At 41.6% G+C, this 21,932-nt stretch overlaps 2 protein-coding genes across 2 annotated transcripts in view; one reads left to right on the top strand and one right to left on the bottom strand.

The window, feature by feature from the left end:
- Positions 1–21,932, top strand: part of GPC3 (glypican 3) — a 537,948-nt gene that overhangs the window by 17,401 nt on the left and 498,615 nt on the right. The window lies entirely within an intron of this gene.
- On the bottom strand, positions 21,394–21,923 carry LOC128577472 (non-histone chromosomal protein HMG-17). Its single transcript, XM_053579707.1, has one exon. It carries the CDS (start codon positions 21,834–21,836, stop codon positions 21,564–21,566), a length of 273 nt encoding a protein of 90 aa, XP_053435682.1. The 5' UTR covers positions 21,837–21,923; the 3' UTR covers positions 21,394–21,563.

Genomic DNA, 21,932 nt, shown 5'->3' with positions numbered 1-21,932 from the left:
CAGGTTGCTCGCTTTATATAGTAAAGACCCTAAAAATCTAGTAATCTCCTCAGGCATCCGTTTGGTAATAAAAACCTGTGCATTTTCAGGGGTTAATTTTCCTGACAATTGTCTATCGCCTACCCACTCCCACCCTTGAAGAAATTCTGCTACTTTTTAAGGCCGTGATCTCCTCACAGTTGTAAAAGCACACTTTGAAAATATATAAGGATGTTGCCAGAATTACTGGATCTAGAGGAAATTTCAATGTATTCAGATTCATGCTCATTACACAACTTTGATTTAGAGTTTTTAATAGCCTTGTCATATTTCTTGGAAAATCATGTGCCTGACTTTGCCAGACTTGGTTTTCTGCCCTGAATGAAAAACTGAGTATCAGCAAAAGTGTAGCCTATGTATCCTCTATTCTATCCTTAAAAAAAAAAAAAAAAATCCAAAGGTCATCTAGTACAGAGTGAGGTAGGAAAAACTAAAACAAAACAGGACGGCGCCTGTGGCTCAGTCGGTAAGGCGCCGGCCCCATATATCGAGGGTGGCGGGTTCAAACCCGGCCCCGGCCAAACTGCAACCAAAAAATAGCCGGGCGTTGTGGTGGGCGCCTGTAGTCCCAGCTACTCGGGAGGCTGAGGCAAGAGAATCGCCTAAGCCCAGGAGTTGGAGGTTGCTGTGAGCTGTGTGAGGCCACGGCACTCTACCAAGGGCCATAAAGTGAGACTCTGTCTCTACCAAAAAAAAAAAAAAAAAAAAAAAAGCCCAGGTCGCCTTCACATCTGCTAGTCATTCCCACTGGTATGACTTCAATTCAGCAAGTTTTTATTGAGCACCTGTGGTGGGGGCAGTGCCAATAATCGTTAACATTTATTGAGCCAGGCGCTGTGCTAAGCCCTTTATGGACAACATCCCACTTAATCCTCACAATAGCACTACCAGGTGGGTAGTGTTATTTTGCCCATTTTACAGATGAGAAAACTGAGACTTACAGCAATTTAGTGACTTGTTTAAGTTCAAATAGCAACGAAATGAATTAAATCTAGTTGGTCTGGTTCCAGACCCATGTTCCTTTTTTTTTTTTTTTTTTTTGAGATGGAGTCTCACTCTTTTGCCCAGGCTAGAGTACCATGGAATTAGCCTAGATCTCAGCAGACTCAGACTCTTGGATTCAAGGGATCCTCTTGCCTCAGCCTCCTGAGTAGCTGGGACTATAATCACCCACCTTAATATCTGGGATCTCTGTCTTGCTCAGGCTGGTCTCCAACTCCTGAGCTCAAGCAATCCTCCTGCCTCAGCCTCTGAGAGAGCTAGGATTACAGGTGTGAGCCACCGTTCCCAGCCAGAGCCATGTTCTCAACCATTACTCTTGTTATGGCCTCAGCATTTCCTGAAGCCAGTTTTGAGAACCCAGAATGTATGAAATGGCAGGGATGCAAAGTCAAAGACTCCACTCTCTCTGCTTTTGGTGGGGAAAACAGATGTGTAGACAGATGAGGGCTAGGCATGGAGATGTCTCCACAGCTGTTGAAGGGAAGGAGGAGGTGATGGGAAGACCAGTGGCTTGAACCTATGGGAATGCTACATCACATATGCAGCCCAGCAGCGTAGGGTCACAGGCATTTCTTTTCCTGTTTAGTGAAGGTCATCCTTTGAGTTGAACTGCCTCAGTGATTGAATCAATTGTATCACAGTTTGTGATAACTGGCCCCATCGTTCCAGTATCAACATTTCTCTTTATTTCAGTTTTCTCAGGGAAAAAACTGTAAAAATTAAATGAGGCAGATATTTCTAACTAAATCTGAAGGCAAGTCATATAAGACTAGCAACCCACAGGGACACCCTAGGTCTAGGCTTAGTTTGTTGAACTTGATCTGGAGCCCACATTAGGCTCTGGAGATTTCTGTCTCTTAATCACACACAGCTTGATGGGAGAATGAAGTTAGCATTAGCAATTTTTTAGTTTTTCATTAAAATCATGAGAATAGAAGGGAAATCACCAGATCATCTGTTGGCATAATTTAATTTTTGTTTTTCATAACTCCTGGAGAAATTAAGAAGGAAAACAGTTATTACTGAGCGTTGTTGAAAAGTCTTTTGTGTGTTGTGTTCATAACTTAGATTTTCCTCAATTTTAGAAAATCCTCGGTTCAGGGAGACGTGTGTGTACATGTGTAGGGGGGTGCTTTTGAAACAATATGTTTTAGCTTGTTCTTTTTTTTGAAACAGAGTCTCACTCACTCTGTTACCCTGGGTAGAGTGCCGTGGCATCATAGCTCATAGTAACCTCAAACTCTTGGGCTCAAGTGATTCTCTTGCTTCAGCCTCCCTAGTAGCTGGGACTATAGGCTCCTGCCACAACATCCGGCTATTTTTAGGGACAGGGTCTCGCTCTTGCTCAAGCTGGTCTCAAACTTCTGAGCTCAGGGGATCCATCTGCCTCGCCTCCCAGAGTGCTAGGATTATAGGCATATGTTTTAGCTTCTAACCTCAGTTTACCAAAAACTACTGTGTCTCCATGTTTCTTAAGAGTTACTCTGTGGTGGTATGCTTGACAACTCCCCTCCTGTGAACTTTCCCTCCATTAAATCTCTTCCCCAGATAGGGGTTGCCACCAAGTCTAGACTTCAATAACATGGCACAGGAAGGCCAATTAGTGAGGATTTTGATTCATGTTACATGATGATGGGAGGAAGTGGAGGAAAATCTGTCCTTCCCAGTCCTTCACATACTCAAGTTTTAACACAACAGTATATGTTGAAGATGTATAAAATTACTGGAGCATTTACACAGCTATTCCCCAAGATGGCATAAATGCCACAGCACTAGAGCATGTCAGTGTAGACACTCAGATAAGCTGAAGAATGGGAAAATGGAAAAGATCAATAACAGTGCTTCTCGGGGATCAAGAGTGAGTGTTTGATTTTCTTTTGGTTGCATTTTGCTCAGATGCGGTGTGTCTGTTGTACTAACAAGGCAACTGACTCCCTTTTCCACAGGTTCCTATCGCAACGGAAGGGGAAAGATATAATAGAGGGCACAGATTATTTACAGCGCCTGAGAATGTAATTACAAGGTGCAATGGCTTGAAACTGAAATTTAGGTTAGCCATTAGAGCCGGGAGAAGCATCTTCACAGTAAGGGCAATTGGGCAATGGAAAGATTTGCCTGGGAGCTGGTTAAACAGTATCTCCAGAAATACTGAAGACTAGGCCCGGGGTAAAACTCCTACCAAATTCAGGATTGGGCTGTAGGCTTAGACTGATAGGCATCTTTCATTATTGCCTGGCTCTCTATGTGATTCTTTAGTTGCTAATAGCTTGAAACAATGTTTTTCGTGTATTCAAAACATGCCTAGTTTGGTAAGCATAAAAAACCTGATGTTTTTGAGCAAGAAGAATGAAGCATTTAGACTGGTCTGAGCAGTTTTCTAACAGAATTTCTGGAATATGGGCCAAAAACTGAGGCATTATGATTATGATTATATGATTATTATTTGCTTCTGCAAGGCTTCTTCCTTCTTATAATATGGGATTATTGCTGTTAAAGAAATTGTCAATAGTGGGCGGTGCCTGTGGCTCAGTGGGTAGGGAGCTGGCCCCATATACTGAGGGTGGCGGGTTCAAAACCCCCCCACCCCGGACAAACTGCAACAAAAGGATGGCTGGGTGTTGTGGCAGGCGCCTGTGGTCCCAGCTACTCGGGAGGCTGAGGCAGGAGAGTTGCCTAAGCCTAGGAGTTGGAGGTTGCTGTGAGCTGTGACACCATGGCACTCTACCGAGGGCAATAAAGTGAGACTCTCTAAAAAAAAAAAGAACTTGTTGATGAGTTCTGTCAATATTATTTTCTCAGGGATGACCCTATGTAAAATTTGTATTTGGTCCCTGTTTATCTTTTTCTCCTTTTTGACACTTCCCTGAGACCCTGTCCAGGTGCTTGGAGCTGCCTCTTTTCCTGTGATGGAGGAAGATCCCAAGTAAACTCTTTAGCATTGAGGTATGAAGACATTACTCTTTAAGACAACACCTGATGAAATGGCTTAACCAGAACAGCAACTCACCCTCAATGAAACATTTGGACATTATTAGGCAGATAAGTTTAGGTGGGGTAGAGGGGGAGAGAGGGCGTATTAGTTTCCTAGGGCTGACAATAACAAGTTGCCTCAAACTGGGTGACCAAAAACAACTGAAATTTATTCTCTTACCGTTTTGAAGGCCAGAAGTCCAAAATCAAGGTGTCAGCAGGGCTGTGCTCTTGGAGAGGATCCTTCCTTGACTCTTTCAGCTTTCTGGTGGCTCCCAACATTCGTTGGTTTGTGGCCCTCCAATCTCTGCCTTTTACAATAGCCTTCTATTCTTTCCGTGTCTTTCCTCTGTTTCTCTCATAAGGACACTTGTCGTTGGATTTAGGTCCACTCACATTAGCCAGGATGACCCCATCCCCAGATGCTTAACTTGATTACATCTGTAAAGGCCCCTTTTCTTTTTTTTTGTAGAGACAGAGTCTCACTTTATGGCCCTCGGTAGAGTTCCGTGGCCTCACACAGCTCACAGCAACCTCCAACTCCTGGGCTTAGGCCATTCTCTTGCCTCAGCCTCCCGAGTAGCTGGGACTACAGGCGCCCGCCACAACGCCCGGCTAAGTAAAGGCCCCTTTTCCAAATAAGGAGGTCACATTCATAGGTTTCATGAGTTAGGCCATGGACATATATTTTTGGGGGACACAATTCACCCCACCATAGAGGAGAGCTATCTGGGGCCTCTTTAATCATACCTGTGTACCAGACAGAGGACTCTAATGGGAACTTGTTTGAGGAAGCTTAAAGTCAGTTGTAAAATGTCAGTGTTTCCTGAGAGGGACATGGGTGACAATTGCTGTTAACTCATTTTTCAAATGGTTAAATTGAGGACCTGGGGAGTAAAATTACTTACCTCAGGTCACCCTGGCTCAGAAGAATTCTAAAACAACAGGCTACCACATTATTCAGCATGGCTTTTATGTTTTACTTCACAGCTCTTATTGGGCTTTCTTTTCTTTTTTTTTTTGTAGTTTTTTTTTTTGGCCAGGGCTGGGTTTGAACCCACCACCTCTGGCATATGGGGCTGGTGCCCTACTCCTTTGAGCCACAGGTGCCAGGGCTTTCTTTTCTTAAAAAATACATTGTTTTTGTTTTGAGACAGAGTCTCAAGGTGTTGCCCTGGGTAGAGTGCTGTGCTGTCATAGCTCATAGTAACTTCTACCTCAGGCTCAAGGGATCCTCTTACCTCAGTTTTTCTATTTTTTTTTTTTTACTAGAGATGGTTTTGCTCAGGCTGGTCTTGAACTCGTGAGCTCAAGCTATCCACCCACCTCAGCTTCCCACAGTGCTAGGATTATAGGCGTGAGCCATCGCGCCCAGCCAAAAACTACATTGTTTTCTAAACCTTTTAGCCATGGGAAGCCAAATGTTTCTTATTACTCACCTGAAAAACCTTTTCTTTCTTTCTTTTTTTTTTTCTTTGCAGTTTTTTGGCCGGGGTTGGGCTTGAACCCGCCGCATCCGGCATATGGGGCCAGTGCCCTACTCCTTTGAGCCACAGGCACTACCCCCCTGAAAAACCTTTTCACAGGATCTGTAGGCTCAAGGTGATAGTATCCTTTCAATCTACTAAAGCTTTCTACCTAGTCTTTGTGGTTTGCTGAAATATCAACTACAGGGAGTTTTGAAGCCTAAAACATCTGTGAAGCAAAAGACTGCTTTGGGAGGTTCAGGTATATGGAGTTTTAGGTACAAGTTGCATACAAAGTGGTAAGTATACAGTTGTCACAGATGAGATTCTCTGAAGAAATGCTGTCACATTTGCTTATGACAAAAGGACCAGTTCTAACATTTATGGCTGTGGGGCATCTCTTTTCTGATGCATTATTAGAGTGTACCAGTGACAACTGCGGTGCGTCAAGAGATTAGTGAGTTAGATATGGCCTTTATGGAAACAGAGTGAAAAAGGAATCGTGGAGGTCGTGAGATTCAGCCTTATAACTAGTGCAGGAGTCCCTCGTGTGGTATCCCTGATATTGCTTCCCAAGTTATGCTTGAAGGCTTCAAGAGGCAGGGAGCTTACTATGTTTAGGAAGCAGGCTCTCATTGCTGACTAGTATTTATTCGTTGGTTCAACAAGCATTTATTGAGTATATGCCATATACTGGGCACTACGCTATGTCAGAGAATACAGAGATGGCCAAGGTATAGTTCTTGTCCACAGACACTTCCAACTTAATAATAGGGATAAGAAATCTATTCCAATGAGTACAAAACATAGGTTGTAAAATACAATCTTAAGAGAGATACAAAGTGTGCTGAAAATTCTCAGAGATAACACCTCATGGGCTTTATTTTGAGGGGAGAGGGGAGAAAACATGAAAGAGACCCTTGAAAGACACCTCATGGATGAAAAGGTTTTAATAACTGCTAGGGGAAAAGCACTCCAGGGACAGGAATAAAGTGAACAAAACAGGGATTCAGGATATGGGGGCATGCATTCAGGAAACCTTAAATAAGAGTTTAATTTAATCATCACAACTGCCACCTTGACAGTAGATATTTGTCCCCATTCCATAGATAAGGAAGCTGAGGCTCAGAGATTAACACATCTAAAATTACACAGCTGTTAAATGGCCAAATTGGGGTTCACACACCAGTCTGTCTGATTTCAGAGTTTTTCGCTTTGCCACTGCATACTATCCCATCAGGAATCTATCTGGCATTTGTTGGTCTCTGGAGATACAGGTGCATGTGGTTATTACTTGGGACACAGTGCTATAAAGGCCAAGCTGTTGGTTTTTGCCTTGTCCCATATCCATTTATCACATATATTCAAATGCTATTGACAAAACCTTCCTGAAGAGGCAAGAGGAAGTCCTCTGTTTCTTTTGTGCCCTCCCAATGCCCAATCTAGGATGGGATCAGTGAAAATTGACTGACCTACAGTTGGGAAACTTAGACCCTCTAGTCTAATCTCTGAAGAAACCAGGCTCAGATGTGGGATGGTACTTGGTTAAGTCACACAGCTAATTTGGTAGCAGGGCAGATAATAATATTTTAGCCTTGGTAAGGAAGAGCTCTTTTCCCTCTGATGTGATTTCATACACAGGGGGAGGGACCTAGTGCTTAGATTGGTCCTAGGGTATTGAAATTCTCAGCTATGTCTCAGGTCTGCATATTTAAAGATTGTATCTGAAAAATAAAAATTATACATCTCCTGCAAGACAGGATCTCTGATACTTATATGTGTAGAATAACAATTATTGAACAAGTGACTGGAGGAGACAGAAAAATTACCTTAGCTTAGTCCCTCTGGCAGAATTCTAAACTGAAAGATTCTGTACCCCAACTCCAGAGTAGCTGGCATTGTTCTTTAACCCAATTTTCTTTTTATTCGAGAGTTCCTTCCTATAATCACTGATATGTTTTTGTATGTGTGTTTGTGTGTGTGTGTGTATGGGGGGGTGGAGAGAGAGATTGAGAGAGAGAATGAGAATATTTCTGTTTTTTAAAAAGTTGCTCTATAAACAGTCCCATCACTGTACAAGAGACATGAACAGAACCTTCTCTGAAGAAGGTAGACGAATAGCCAACAAACACATGAAAAAATGCTCATTGTCCCTATTCATCAGACAATTGCAAATGAAAACCACCTTGGGATATCACCTAACCCCAGTGAGAATAGCCCATGTCACAGAGTCCCAAAGCTCTAGATGCTGGTGTGAATTTGTAGAGAAGGGAACACTTACGCTGTTGGTGGGACTATAAACTAATATAGCCTCTTTGGAAAGAAGTATGGAGAATCCTCAAAGAGCTAAAAATAGACCTTCCATTTGATTCTGCAATCCTATTACTAGACCTTCCATTTGATTCTGCAATCCTATTACTACTACAATCTACTCAGAAGAAAAAAAATCATTTTATCATAAGGACATTTGCACTAGATTGTTTATCATAGTCCAATTTATAATTGTCAAGATGTGGAATTAACCCAAATGGCCATCAAACTGTGGTATATGTATACCATGGAATACTGTTCACCCATAAAAAAGATGGAGGCTTTACATCTTTTGTATTAACCTGGATAGAGTTGGAGAACATTTGCCTTAGTTAAGTATCACAAGAATGGAAAAGCAAATATCCAATGTATACAATACTAATTTGAAGCTGATAGATGAAGTAATACATGCCCATTCAAGAGGAAAACACAATTTACCTTGGTTCCTGTAGCTCAGCAGCTAGAGCTCTTGTACATATACCAGGGCTGGCGGGTTTGAATACAGCCTGGATTTGCCAAACAACAATGACAACAACAACAAAAAAATAGCCAGGTGTAGTGGTGGGCACCTGTAGTTCCAGCTACTTGGGAGGCTAAGGCAAGAGAATCGCTTAAGCCCAAGAGTTTGAGGTTGTTGTAATCTGTGACACCATGGCACTCTGGTGACAGAGTGGAACTCTGTCTCAAAGAAAAAGAAAAAGAAAAAACACAATTTAAATCAAGTTGGGGGGCGTGGCGCCCATAACTCAGTGGTTAGGGCGCTGGCCACATGCATGGGGCTGGTGGGTTTGAACCCAGCCCGGGCCTGCTAAACAACAATGACAACAACAACAAAATAGCTGGGCCTTGTGGCGGGTGCCTGTAGTCCTAGCTACTTGGGAGGCTAAGACAAGAGAATCGTTTGAGCCCAAGAGTTTGAGGTTGCTGTGAGCTGTGACACCACAGGCACTCTACCAAGGGTGACATAGTGAAACTCTGTCTCAAAAAAAAAAAAAATCAAGTTAGGGGAGAGGGAAGGAAGGTGGAGGGAGAGGGGGAGGAAGCAGGGGGATTGGTGTGCTCCCATCTGATGGGCACAATGTAAGGGTATATGGAGCCCCTGGGTGAGGGGCACAACTACAACAGGAACCTCACTTAGCAAATGCAAACATTGTAACCTAATTGTTTGTACCCTCATATTAAACTGGAATTTACAAAATAAATAAATAGAAGTTGCTCTAGTAGTAGTTGCATCAATTAATCTAACTCAGTTCCTTTGAAACTGAACTCTTGGAGTTCTGACATTAATTCCAAGTTAAAAAGGAAAGCATTGAGCCCAAACCACAGTGGGCCCCTGAAGATACATAGATGAGTCATATAATGGTCTTTCCCTCAAGGAACTTAAAATCTAGGGTGGATGGGCATGCATATATAATTATGATGCAAGCTAGAAAGTGTGAGAGGCGTCTTTATAAAGAATAGAGAGGGCTGGGCAGCACCTGTGCTCAGTGGGTAGGGCGCTGGCCACATACACTGAGGCTGGTGGGTTCAAGCCCGGCCCGGGCCAGCTAAAACAACAATGACAACTGCAACAACAACAACAAAATAGCCGGGCCCTGTGGCAGGTGCCTGTAGTCCCACCTATTTGGGAGGCTGAGGCAAGAGAATCGCTTACATCCAAGAGTTTGAGGCTGCCGTGAGCTGTGATGCCATGGCATTCTACCCAGGACAACAGCTTGAGACTCTTTCTCAAAAAAACAAACAAACCAAAAAACCCCAACAGAATAGAGAGTGCTATGGGAATTCGAAGGACTAAATGCTTTTGGAGCGCATCTCCTGCTACCATGAATATCCTCTCCTCTGAGAACCCAATCCAAAGATCACTAGGAGTCACCTTGTAGTAGGGTTCATCTTCATCTGGCCCCTGCCATCCACTACCGCTTCACTTTTCCTTCCAGCCTCGCCAGGTTCCTTGGCAGTGCCTGATGCCACCCACTTTCACATCCCTATACCCTTGCTTCATTTTCTTGGTATGTTCTTTAGAAATATCTCTCTGGGGCTTGGGTGGAGAAGGGTATAGAGGCAGAAAGGCCAGTTTGGAGGCTAGGGGAATGATGAGAGATATTTAAAAAGCAGAATCATCACAAGAATGGAAAAGCAAGTATCCAGGGCACTCAATACTAATATGAAGTCAGCAGATGATCTAATACATGCCCACATAAGAGAAAAACTCAATTCAATTCAAGGTGGGGAGCGGGGAAAGGAAGAGGCAGGGGAAGAGGGGCGAGGATTGGTGTGCTCCCACCTAATGGGCACAATGTAAGGGGTATACGGCACACTTTTTTGGGTGTGGGACATAAGCACAAGAGGGACTCTACCTAACAAATGCAAATATTGTAACCTAGTTGTTCATACCCTCACATTAATCTGAAATTAAATAATTTTTTTAAAAAAGTAGAATCAGTGTGATTTAGTGGCATTTACCTATATCAGGCGAGGGTGAGTGAGTTATCCAGTATGACTTAGGTTTCAAGTTAGTTTGGGAGTCCATTTCTTAGACTGACCTGTGAACTCCTGGGCAGGGACTGTGTCCTCTTCATTATTATATTCCTCGGGCTGAGCATAGTGCCTGGCAGAAAGTAAGGTATTCAGTAAATGTTGGATGAATGAATTGTTCACCATTTTGGCAGGCTAAATATAATCAGCGAATTTGTATTCCCAGAACACTTGTTGATTGCTGGTTGGGAATGTGGTCTAGAAAGAACCTCTTTATGGGGGAGTGTAGTGATCTGGGGATTCAACCTTTACTGGGCATGAAATGATAGGCAGTTAATTGACAGTTGGCAGTAGAGATAAAGGTAATTCATTCTTTAATTCTCAGCCTTAGAGAATGGCTTATCTCCAGGGTTGCTTTAAACTCCCAGTACTCCAGTGTGGTAGAGACATTTGGTCTGCATTTTACAGAGACTAGAGTCTATGGTGGCTCCAGGCGTGGTCTTTGATTTAAAGTCTGAGCTCCTGATACCCAGGTGCGCCCTCTGCAAGGTCATGTTCTTTCAGGCTAAATAACAGAAGGGTAACCTTCAGTCAGGTTCTCTAAGATGATTTCTTTCACCAGCAATCATCACTTTCCCCACCGGTTTTAAATGCAGCCATTTCTTTCATCTGTATTCCTATCTTGATTAGTGAGAAATTAAATGAGCGTGTAGGATTTGATTTAGATAATGATTAATTAGAGGAAAAGGCATCATTCTAATAGCAAGTCACTATTATATGCTAAGGAAATTAGTTAATATTTTTGGATGGCAAATTGACTTGTTCTCTTTAAAAAAATACTTAAAAAAATGCCTTTTGTATTTTTCTTTTTTTGTTCATTAGTAGAGCAAACTGCCCTTAATCCTTTGGATAATTTTAATAGGCATCTATTATTTCCCTTACAAGTCATGAAGCAACCAGTTTTGGATATCATTAATTCCTTTGTTTGGTATTACTTTAATGATGATATCACATTATTATTTTCAGCACAATGTACCTTTGTTAGCAGAAAAAATGATCTGCCATTCATAAAGCAGACCATGGCAATGAAATGTGTGAAATCATCATATATATGTGTATATATATGGAAAAGATTTCAATTTTCATTGTTACTGAGCCCTAACAATTCATTCTCTTCTGTTGCTGTTTGAATACGTTTTATCTGCTTTTAGTAAAGTGTAAGGATCAAGGTCTACATTAATATTTCTTCTATTCTTTAGTGTGCTTTTTAATGTGATATTTGACAATTTATAGTCATTAGTTAAAATTGCAGTCTAGTAAAATAACCAACATATAGAACATAATAAAGGTAATTAGAGAATCAGAGGCCTGGAAGTGACCTTGAGGGGTTATTTAGTCCATTTCCCAATTTCAAACCATATGACTAATCTTTCTAAACAGCACTCCATCATATTATGCCTCTGCTTGAGATCCTCTGGTGATCCATTATTGCCCATGGGTCAAGCCCGCAGGCCTCTGTCTGCGTTAAGGCCCTTCAAATTTGCGTCTGTCTTACCTGATCAGCTAACTATGCCCCCGATTCCAGCCTATCTCCAGTCAATGTTAGTCTTGCCCTACTATTCCACTGGTGCCAAACACATTTAACCCATTGGCCTCTCCAAATCCTTCTCATCCTTTATGATCTACTAGCTCACGCTCCACCTCCTCCTGGAAGTCTTCTTTGACCTCTAGAACCTCTCTGGTGAACATTGTTATCTAGCAAATATTGTTTATATTGCATATTTTGAAAATCAAATTTTTATTTATTTATTTTTTATTTTTTTAGAAAAGGAAATTTATTTCAGGTTAATGTGAGGGTACAAACAACCAGGTCAAAATATTGGATTTTGTTAGGTAGAGTCCCTCTTGTGGTTATGTCCCACTTGAAAAGGGTGTGCCAATTCAGAGAGAGTGCCCCAACCCCTTCCCCATCCCCCTCCCTCATTACCCCTTCCCCCAACTTGAATTGAAATGAGTTCTCCTATGTGGGCATGCATTAGATTGTCTACTGGCTTCATATTAGTATTGAGTACATTGGATAATTGCTTTTCCATTCTCGTGATACTTTACTAAGAAGAATGTGTTTCAACTCCATCCAGGATCTTACAAAAGATGTGAAGTCACCATCTTTTTATGGTTGAGAATAGTATTCCATAGTGTGCATTTTTAAAGATATAATTTACAAGCAAAATGTACTAATTTTAAACAAAGAGAGTTTTTTTTTTTTGAGACAGAATCTTACTTGGTCACCCTTGGTAGAGTGTTGTGGTGTTGTAGCTCACAGCACCCTGAAACTCTTGGGTTCAAGTGATCCTCTTGCCTCAGCTTCGCAAGTAGCTGAGACTACAGGTGCTTACTAAAATACCTGACTATTTTTTAGAGATGGGGTCTTGCTCTGGCTCAGGCTGGTCTCGAACCTGTGAGTTCAGGCAATCCACCAGCCTTAGCCTCCCAAGTGCTGGGATTACAGGCTGGAGCCATGGCGCCCAGCCTAAAAAAAGAGTTTAATGAGTTTTGACAAATGTGTATACCCCTGTAACCACTATCCCAATTTAAATAACAGATGGTGCCAAAAAATGTACATACATTTTAAAGGGATCTTGTTGGAAACAAAATGGACCATTCCCAAAAAGTGTACAAATCGCAGGTAAAATGGATGTCTGTAGCATGTCTAGGCACACTTGATCAGTCATTACTGACACCTTCGATTAACTTTGAAAAGTAATACATAGATAACATCTCTTAAAATGTATATACATTTTTTGATACCTTCCTTATAGATTATTTCCATCACCTCAGAAAATATACTGCATATTTTATCATATAACTATATACCAACCTTTTCTGTTCCTTAGTTATTTTGGTATGTGAAAGTATGATTTATGGGTATGAATTACTTTTTGTTTAATTTTATTTTTATTTATTTATTTATTTATTAAATTATAACTGTGTACATTAATTCAATTATGGGGTACAGTGTGCTGATTTTATATTCAATTTGGAATGCTTACTTCAAACTGGTTAACATAGCCTTCATTTCACTTACTTAATGGTTAATTTTAATTAGCACACTTTGGATGTTTGCTTTGTACCAGGAAGGCTAAGAGCTGCAAGTGCATAATTTCACTTAATCCTTGGAATAACTCTATAAAGTAAGTACCATTGATAATCTCAATTTATAAATAAGGGCAAAAAGGCAGGTAGAAGTTGAGGCATAGCTAGCAAGTGATGGTGCTAGGACTATTTAAATCATAAGCAACTTGACCTGAGGAGCCATAAATGCCTTTGCTCTTTCCTACGCAGTACCTGTGACAATGGAGACTTCCATGCCATTAATACTTACTGACTTGAAGTAAAATCCAATAGAACTGACATATTTAAATAGCTCCATATGCCTTGTTGGGTTTCCTCTTTGAATTATGGACAGAGGCCAGGTCTGAAATAGGTGTCCAGGTGAAGGCAGTGAGCCTTTGTCTGCATGGCAAAAAAGACCTGAATTCCCAGTCCTGGGAGAGGTGGCCAGAGGAAACCAGGAGCAGTCTAAAATATCAAGTCTTTGCATGGAGCCAGGAAAGAAAAGAACTGGGCCTAAAGGGAATAGTCCATGATTGAGGTCAAGAAGGCCAAGCCACAGGTAGTCAAGCCTGGATAGATCCCCTGATCTTGCTCTTCTGTGGACCATCTGTGGTTAGCCTCTGTAGGGGGAGGCAGCTGTTAAGGGTGCCTAGTTTGGATACACATGGGAATAATCCCCCAGAGCAAAAGCTTCCATAGCTCAAATATCCATTTTTGGTTGTAGGACCCAGAACTGGAACTTAATGTGCCAGCAAGACATTGTCTGAAAATAATTAGAACTGAATTACTTCATAGTTCCTTAAAGTGACACATCTATTTGTGTATCCTCTCAAAATATTTGGAATTTGATTTTTATGGTATCTTTTAATATTTTTCGAAGATCAAAGTTAAGTGTGCAGGTGTAAACATTTCGGGGTCATCTATTTCCACTCCCTCTTTTTAGACACAGATCGACACAAAGTTCTTTGCCAATGTTCTCAGTCTACAGCCCTCATTAATTCAACACTATGTGCTCAGCACTGAATGGGATCAACAGGGCATCCCAAAGGAGATGGGAGTCATTCTCTGCTCTTAAGGAACTTACAGTCTAGGAGAGGAGATTATAGTATGAAGGTACTTTTTAATCCTTCGAAATAAATGGGAACTAGCAGCCCTGTAATGACTTCAGTTAATTTTTTTTTTTTTTTTTTTTTTTTAGCATCTGGGAATGCAAGTTATTAAGCCCTAAAGAGCTGAACCATTTTGGCTCATTTGAATAGTCAATTGCTAAGTCTTCTCCTTATCTCCATCCAGGCTATATTGCTTGTCACTAGTCCCATTTTCCAGCTGAATTCAATTTTTACAAAAAAGTGAGCACCCCTATCTGATGGCTGTGGTCCGCTATTACTTTTCCTATCCATCTAATAAAGGGGCTATTTTCCTTTAGCCATTCTTTGTCCCTCACATATTTAAAGACTGGTTTCGTATTTACTGTCTTTTGTAGGTTGCACCTTATTTCTTGAATTGACTTTCCTGCTTTTTTTCATATGCGTATATACCAGTTTTTGGTTTACTTCCTTAGTCTTTGCTCTTGGTTTTCCCTTTTTTTTTTTTTTGAGAGAGAGCCTCAAGCTGTCTGTCGCCCTGGGTACAGTGCAGTAGCATCACAGCTCACAGCAACCTCTAACTCCTAGGCTCAAGCGATTCTCCTACCTCCGCCTCCCAAGTAGCTGGGACTACAGGCGCCCACCACAACTCCTGGCCAGGAGTTGGTTGTAGTTGTCGTTGTTTGGTGGGCCCAGGCTGGATTTGAACCTGCCAGCTCAGGTGTATGTGACTGGTGCCTTAGCCACTTGAGCCACAGATGCTGAGCCTTGGTTTTACTTTTTATTCATTTCATTTGAGATTCAGTTCGGATCCCTTCTCTATGCTTTTACTATTTCTTTCTGTTTTCTGCGTTCTTTCTGTTTTGTTTCTTTCATGTGCATGTCTGTGCATTATTGTCATTTCATTAAGGCATGTCTAGCTCTCCTGAACCTCTTTGTTCCTTACGCTCTCCCATGATGGGGATTTTTTAAAAGCTGGTCTGTGAATTATATACAATTTGCTTAAAATATTTTTCCCTTTGGCATGTATTGCTCCCCTTCCTGCTTTGAAAATTCTAAATTCTCAAATCAATTTATGGATGTTTTATTTCCTCAAGTCTATACCTAATTCTTAGCCTCTAGATCAGTGGTTCTCAACCTTCCTAATGCCTTTAATACAGTTCCTGCTGCGACCCTTTAATACAGTTCTTCTGGGTTGTGACCCACAGGTTGAGAACCACTGCCCTAGATCAATTGTACCAGTTCATTGATTAACCAGGCAGTGAGAACAGGGAGTGAGGGCAAATATTGCTATGTAGCTACTTATTTTAATATTTGGACATAACATATACCTTTCTTCATGACATCTGAGAAATTTTCCCCAAAGTTCTCACTTGAGGTTTTATTTCTTTAAAGATTTTTGGCTAAACTGATTCTTGAGGTGGTGGGGGTTTATATAGTGAGGCTTGACCAATTCAGGGAATGGGTGCACTATGCAAGTTTTGAGTCTCTTTATAAATTACCATATCAAAAGCAAACCAAACTGGTGTCAGGTCTTGGTAATTCAAAGAGTCATTCCTGGGCTTATGTAGGTACATTGAGCAACAATTTGTTACCTTCTAATGTCTGAGCAAGTCATAGCACTTCACAGATAAAAGATCTGAGCCATTTTATAACTCCCATCGGTGGGAATAGAAAAATGCTAACAGCCACCCTGCCAAATAAATTCAACCATTCCTGAAAACTAGAAGTTGTCACCAATGCAAATTTAGAAACACAAAGGATTTTTCTTTTTTTTTTTTTTTTTGGCCGGGGCTGGGCTTGAACCCGCCACCTCCAGCATATGGGACCGGCACCCTACCCGTTGAGCCACAGGCGCCACCCAGAAACACAAAGGATTTTATCTGTAACAATTAATTTTATGAACTTATTTAAATACAGATTTTTAAATACATATTAGTTACTGGTTTACAAAAAAAGTAAATAAAACCTTGCTAAATGACCAGGAACTTGGTATGTGTCAAGTATCTGTTACATAGGATTTTTCATATCTACATGTGTATCCCAACTAACCTTGTTTAAATTTAGATTAGCTGCTCTTCCCCAAGGGGACTCTTTCACTTCTTGGTCCAGTAAACTGCATCAGTTCTTGCTCCGAGAATAGCATTACATTTTGTAACCTCATGTAGAAAGAACACAGTGAGCTAGAACTAGCTCTGTCTTTTTTATTTTTCTGAAGGTAATCATAAAACCTTTAAGCTTAGATCATATTTAAAATCAGTTTAAGACTTGTATATGAGAGTGACATTTATAGGAGATAAATCTGAACTCTGTGTCTCCCGACCCCAAATTGTATTTTGACATTAAATATCACCTTCCTATCCAGTATTATAAATTGCAGAGCTGGATTTGGTTTGGTGATATGTATTATCTGTGCTCTCCTTTACAATTTTTGTCAATTGCCCCCTTGAGAAGGGTGAAGTGGAGAACCCTAGACTCCAACAATGATGTCACGTGAGGCAAAACTTGATGAGTTTCATTCCCAAATTAAGAAAACTTGAAAAGAAAAAGAGAACTTGGACACATACATTAAGGACATCATCATCTGAAATTCCTAGGGAAATAAGATGTTGTAATAAAAATAGATTTACTAATAACTTAAGGGTAACTAGTCTCCCCACTTACAAAAGCTGTCTAAAAGTGTCTGAATATGCTTTCTAGCCTTATTGAACCTCATTTTGCTGATGATCTTAATGAAACGTTGAGGGAGTCATCTTTATATCCCACACACACATTTTACCATCCTATGTTGCTTTATGGTGACCACTTACTTTGTACTAGGTATTTATTTCTGCTAATCCTTTTAGACAGTGAGCTTCTTGGGGATAGAGGTCAAATCTCTCTTGTTTAAAGTTGTCCCTCCAGCATGTGGCACAGTGCCTGGTCCTTAGAAGGGATGTTAGACTTGGTCCTCTGAGAAGCAGATGCCAATTGGATTAACATCTAATCCAATAAGGAATTAGATGTGCAAGGGATTTACTGGGGAAAACACGTATGAAGGAAAATAAGTGGGGAAGAGCCATGAGACCATGGTGCAGATTTGATCTCTCTGGAGAGAGGAAAGAAAGAAAGGCTGAGTAGGAAGAATTTTAGACCACAGTGCAGTTTTAAGAATGTTTTGGAGGTCAATCAGGAGTTCTCTTTTTTTTTTTTTTTTTTTTTGGTTTTTGGCTGGGGCTGAGTTTGAACCCGCCACCTCCAGCATATGGGACTGGCGCCCTACTCCTTGAACCACAGGTGCCGCCCCAATCAGGAGTTCTCAAGCCAAAGTCCCTGTGAGCAAAGTCCTGGGTCACCAGACTTAGTATCTTTGTCGTGCTCAGTCATTGCCTGGAAGCAGCCCATAGGACTGTGGCCTAGGCACTACATGGTGGTGAATTCAGAGGGCAGCAGTTGGACCATTAGTCAATCACACCCCCCCCCACAATAGGAGATCTGAGATGGACATTTTCACCATCACCACAGAAGATGCTCAACAAATGCTTACTGAAGAGAGCGTTTGAGTAAAACAGGAGTTTCAAAGGGGAAGGAGATTGGACTTTGTATTAATTGAGCCGTTTTATTTACTGGTATTGGTGGAGGATATAAAATCATAAGAATCTCCCTCCCCTCTTGCATCTCTCGTCGATTGTTACCCTATGAAAGAAGCCCTTCCTATATACAATAGAACTGTCCTTGTAACCACCACATTCCATATCTTCCTTACTATGCATTTTAAAAATTAAAAAAATAATGGTTTTATTGACGTATAGTTAATATGTCAACTATAACTTAATAAAACTATTAATTTTTTGTAAAACTATTTTTCAACTATTATTATATAGTATTTATTTATAATAAACTGTACATTTTAAGCTACAATTTGATAATTTTGACATGTATATATACCCATGAAACCATCAGCACGATCAAAATAATGAACATGTCCATCACTCCCAAAAGTTTCCTCACTACTCTTTGTGTACCCTTCCTCCCACCCCGCCTTGCTCCCCATCCTCCCTAACAACTACTAAACTATTTTCTTTCACTATAGATGAATTTACATTTTCTGGACGTAGAAATGGAACCATAGTGTATGCACTTTTTTTGATCTGGCTTCTTTCACTTAGCATAACGTTTCTGAGGTTCATCAATGTGGTAACATGTGTCTATAGTTCATTCCTTTTTATCGCTAAATAGAATTTCAGTCTATGGATACACAATTTGTTTTCTCTTCCTTCGTTTTATTTTCTCTATAGTACTTATCACCACTTGAAATTATGTTTATACTTTTCTTTGTTGTCTCCCAGAATGTAAGCTCCATGAGGGCAGGGACTTTGCTTTATATGCTTTTTTTTTTGAGACAGAGTCTCTCTATGTCACCCTGGGTAGAGTCCCATAGAGTCTCAGCTCACAGCGACCTCCAACTCTTGGGCATAAGCAACTCTCTTGCCTCAGCCTCCTAAGGAGCTGGGACTACAGACGCCCGCCGCAACACCCAGCTATTTTTTTATTTTAATTTTTATTTGCATATTCAACAGAAGGCGGAGCTGTCCAGTGAGGTCACCTGCCTATGAACCACTGAAGTACTCTGCAGAGGAAGGGTGTAGCCAGTGCTCCTGTGGCGTAATTGCTTAGCGCATGGTATTGATATAAAAACATATCGTTGCCAAGGTTGTGAGTTCAAGTCTCACCTGGAGCACTTCTTTTATTTATTTATTTTTTTTCAGACGGAGTCTCACTATGTCGCCCTTGGTAGAGTGTAGTGGCGTCACAGCTCATAGCAACCTCCGACTCTCGGGTTAAGCTACTCTCTTGCCTCAGCCTCCCAAGTAGCTGGGACTGTAGGCACCTACCACAATGCCCAGCTATTTTATTTTATTTTAATTTTTATTTGCATATGCAACAGAAGGTAGAGCTGTCTGGTTAGGTCACTTGGCTATGAACAACTGAAGTACTCTGCTGAGGAAGGGTACAGCCAGTGCTACTGTGGTTCAATTGGTTAGCGCATGGTACTAATATTATAACATATCGTTGCCAAGGTCGTGAAGTCTCACCTGGAGCACTTTCTTCTTCTTTTTTTTTTTTTCTTTGTAGAGACAGAGTCTCACTTTATGGCCCTCGGTAGAGTGCCGTGGCGTCACACAGCTCACAGCAACCTCCAACTCCTGGGCCCAAGCGATTCTCTTGCCTCAGCCTCCCCAGCAGCTGGGACCACAGGCACCCGCCACAACGCCCAGCTATTTTTTTTTTTGGTTGCAGTTCAGCCGGGGCCAGGTTTGAACCCGCCACCCTCGGTATATGGGGCCGGCGCCCCACCGACTGAGCCACAGGCGCCGCCCAGGAGCACTTTCTTCTTTGTTTTTTTTTGTTTTTTTTCTTGAGACAGAGTCTCACTATGTCGTCCTCGGTAGAATGCTATGGCGTCAAAGCTCACAGCAACCTCCAACTCTTGGGCTTAAGCAACTCTCTTGCCTCAGCCTCCCAAGGAGCTGGGACTACAGACGCCCGCCTGCAACACCCAGCTATTTTTTTATTTTAATTTTTATTTGCATATGCAACAGAAGGCGGAGCTGTCGGTGAGGTCACCTGCCTATGAACCACTGAAGTACTCTGCTGAGAAAGGGTGTAGCCAGTGCTCCTGTGGCGTAATTGCTTAGCGCATGGTATTGATATAAAAACATATCGTTGCCAAGGTTGTGAGTTCAAGTCTCACCTGGAGCACTTCTTTTTTTTTTGAGACAGAGTCTCACTATGTCGCCCTTGGTAGAGTGTTATGGCGTCGCAGCTCACAGCAACCTCCAACTCTTGGGCTTAAGCAACTCTCTTGCCTCAGCCTCCCAAGGAGCTGGGACTACAGGCGCCCACCACAATGCCATAAAGTTTGCCGGGTTTGAACTCGCCATCTCTGGTATATGGGGCTGGTGCCCTACTCCTTTGAGCCACAGGCACTGCCCTATGATATATTTTTTTCATTTTTTTTTTTAAGACAGAGTCTCACTATGTCACCCTTCGTGTCACAGCTCAGAGCAACCTCAAACTCTTGGGCTTAAGCAATTCTCTTACCTCAGCCTCCCAAGGAGCTGGGACTATAGGTTCCCGCCACAATGCCTGGCTATATATTTTTATTGTTGTTGCAGATATCAAGTTATCATTGTTATTTAGCTGGCCTGGGCCGGGTTCGAGCCCGCCACCCTCAGTGTATGTGGCTGGTGCCATAATCACAGTGCTATGGGCGCCGATCCTGCTTTATATGCTTTTATTTTTTTTTTCCAAGCCAAACTGTATCCAGCTTTATTAAAGATACTTTTCATAAACAGTCATGGTATTTCAGGCAGGACATGGGCAGACGATCGTTAACAGTATACAACAACTTTCAAACTCCCTTCTTCAATGTTCTACCAAAAATCAGAAAGCCACTATAAAACCCACTGAAGTCTTCATTTGATGCTCTGAACAGGGAAGTTTAGAGTGAGGGTTGACATTTCACATTTAGCATGTTGTTTAACAACTTTTCACAAGGCGACCCTAACTTTCAGGAAATGAAATGAAAATGGTAGAATTTATCTGAAGATCCAACAATCTACAAATGGAACCGCTGCTCTTTTGAGGGATGCATCTCAGTGGTATTATTGAAAAAGTCCAGATTCCTTGATATACTGGTAACCAATTATTGGGGGTCAGGTCCCAAGAGGTGACTGGGTTTAAGGGAGTTAAGACTATGCTGAAGACTGAGGGAGAATAGGACATAAAAACAAATTAGTTTTTCCATACCACAAGGCATTTGTGCCAAGGTAGCTGTGTGTCAACATCAGGGAATCCCTCCTCTTGGGAGCCAAGAGGAAGTCTCTCAAAACTAGAGGGAAAAACATTTTCCCTCATATCAATCTAGCTTTGGAGACATTCTATTAGTGACATATGCCCCTTCCCCAAAAAACAATGAAGTGTTCTGTGTGCTAACAACATAGATTAAAAAAAAAAAAAAAGTAAAACAAAATTCTGCATTTTTATAAAACTTTATAAAAAATAGTATTTCAAACTGTACAGTCACCAGAAGTACACAGTTATCAAAAATGCACACCCTTCACTTGGCATCTCCAGCACCTTCAGCTTTCTGTGCCTGGTCTGTTTTGGCATCTCCGTTTTCTGCAGGGTTATTCCCCTCCTTGCCAGCGTCAGCTTTTCCCTTTTTCCCTTTGGGTACCTTCTCTCCCTTCTTTGCAGGGGCCTTTTTAGGCTTGGGCTCTGGCTTTGGAGGAGCGGGTTTAGCAGACAACCTTGCGGATCTTCTCTGTGGTTCGTCCTTGGCCTTGGCTTTATCTCCTTTAGCATCCCCTTCAGCCTTTCTCTTGGGCATGGTGGCAACGGCGGCGGGACGTAGGCGCTGTACGCAGGGATGCAGCGACGCGCCAGCTTTGGTCGGTCCGGGGGTCGTTCTCGCCTCCTCTTCTTC

Source organism: Nycticebus coucang, chromosome X (assembly GCF_027406575.1).
Source record: "Nycticebus coucang isolate mNycCou1 chromosome X, mNycCou1.pri, whole genome shotgun sequence".
NCBI lineage: Eukaryota > Metazoa > Chordata > Mammalia > Primates > Lorisidae > Nycticebus > Nycticebus coucang.
Note: the sequence above shows the minus strand (reverse complement) of the source record. Positions and strands in the feature narration are given on the sequence as shown.

Bases quoted from the DNA above. Each gene is read 5' to 3' on its own strand.
- LOC128577472 (XM_053579707.1), bottom strand. From the start codon at position 21,836: ATGCCCAAGAGAAAGGCTGAAGGGGATGCTAAAGGAGATAAAGCCAAG.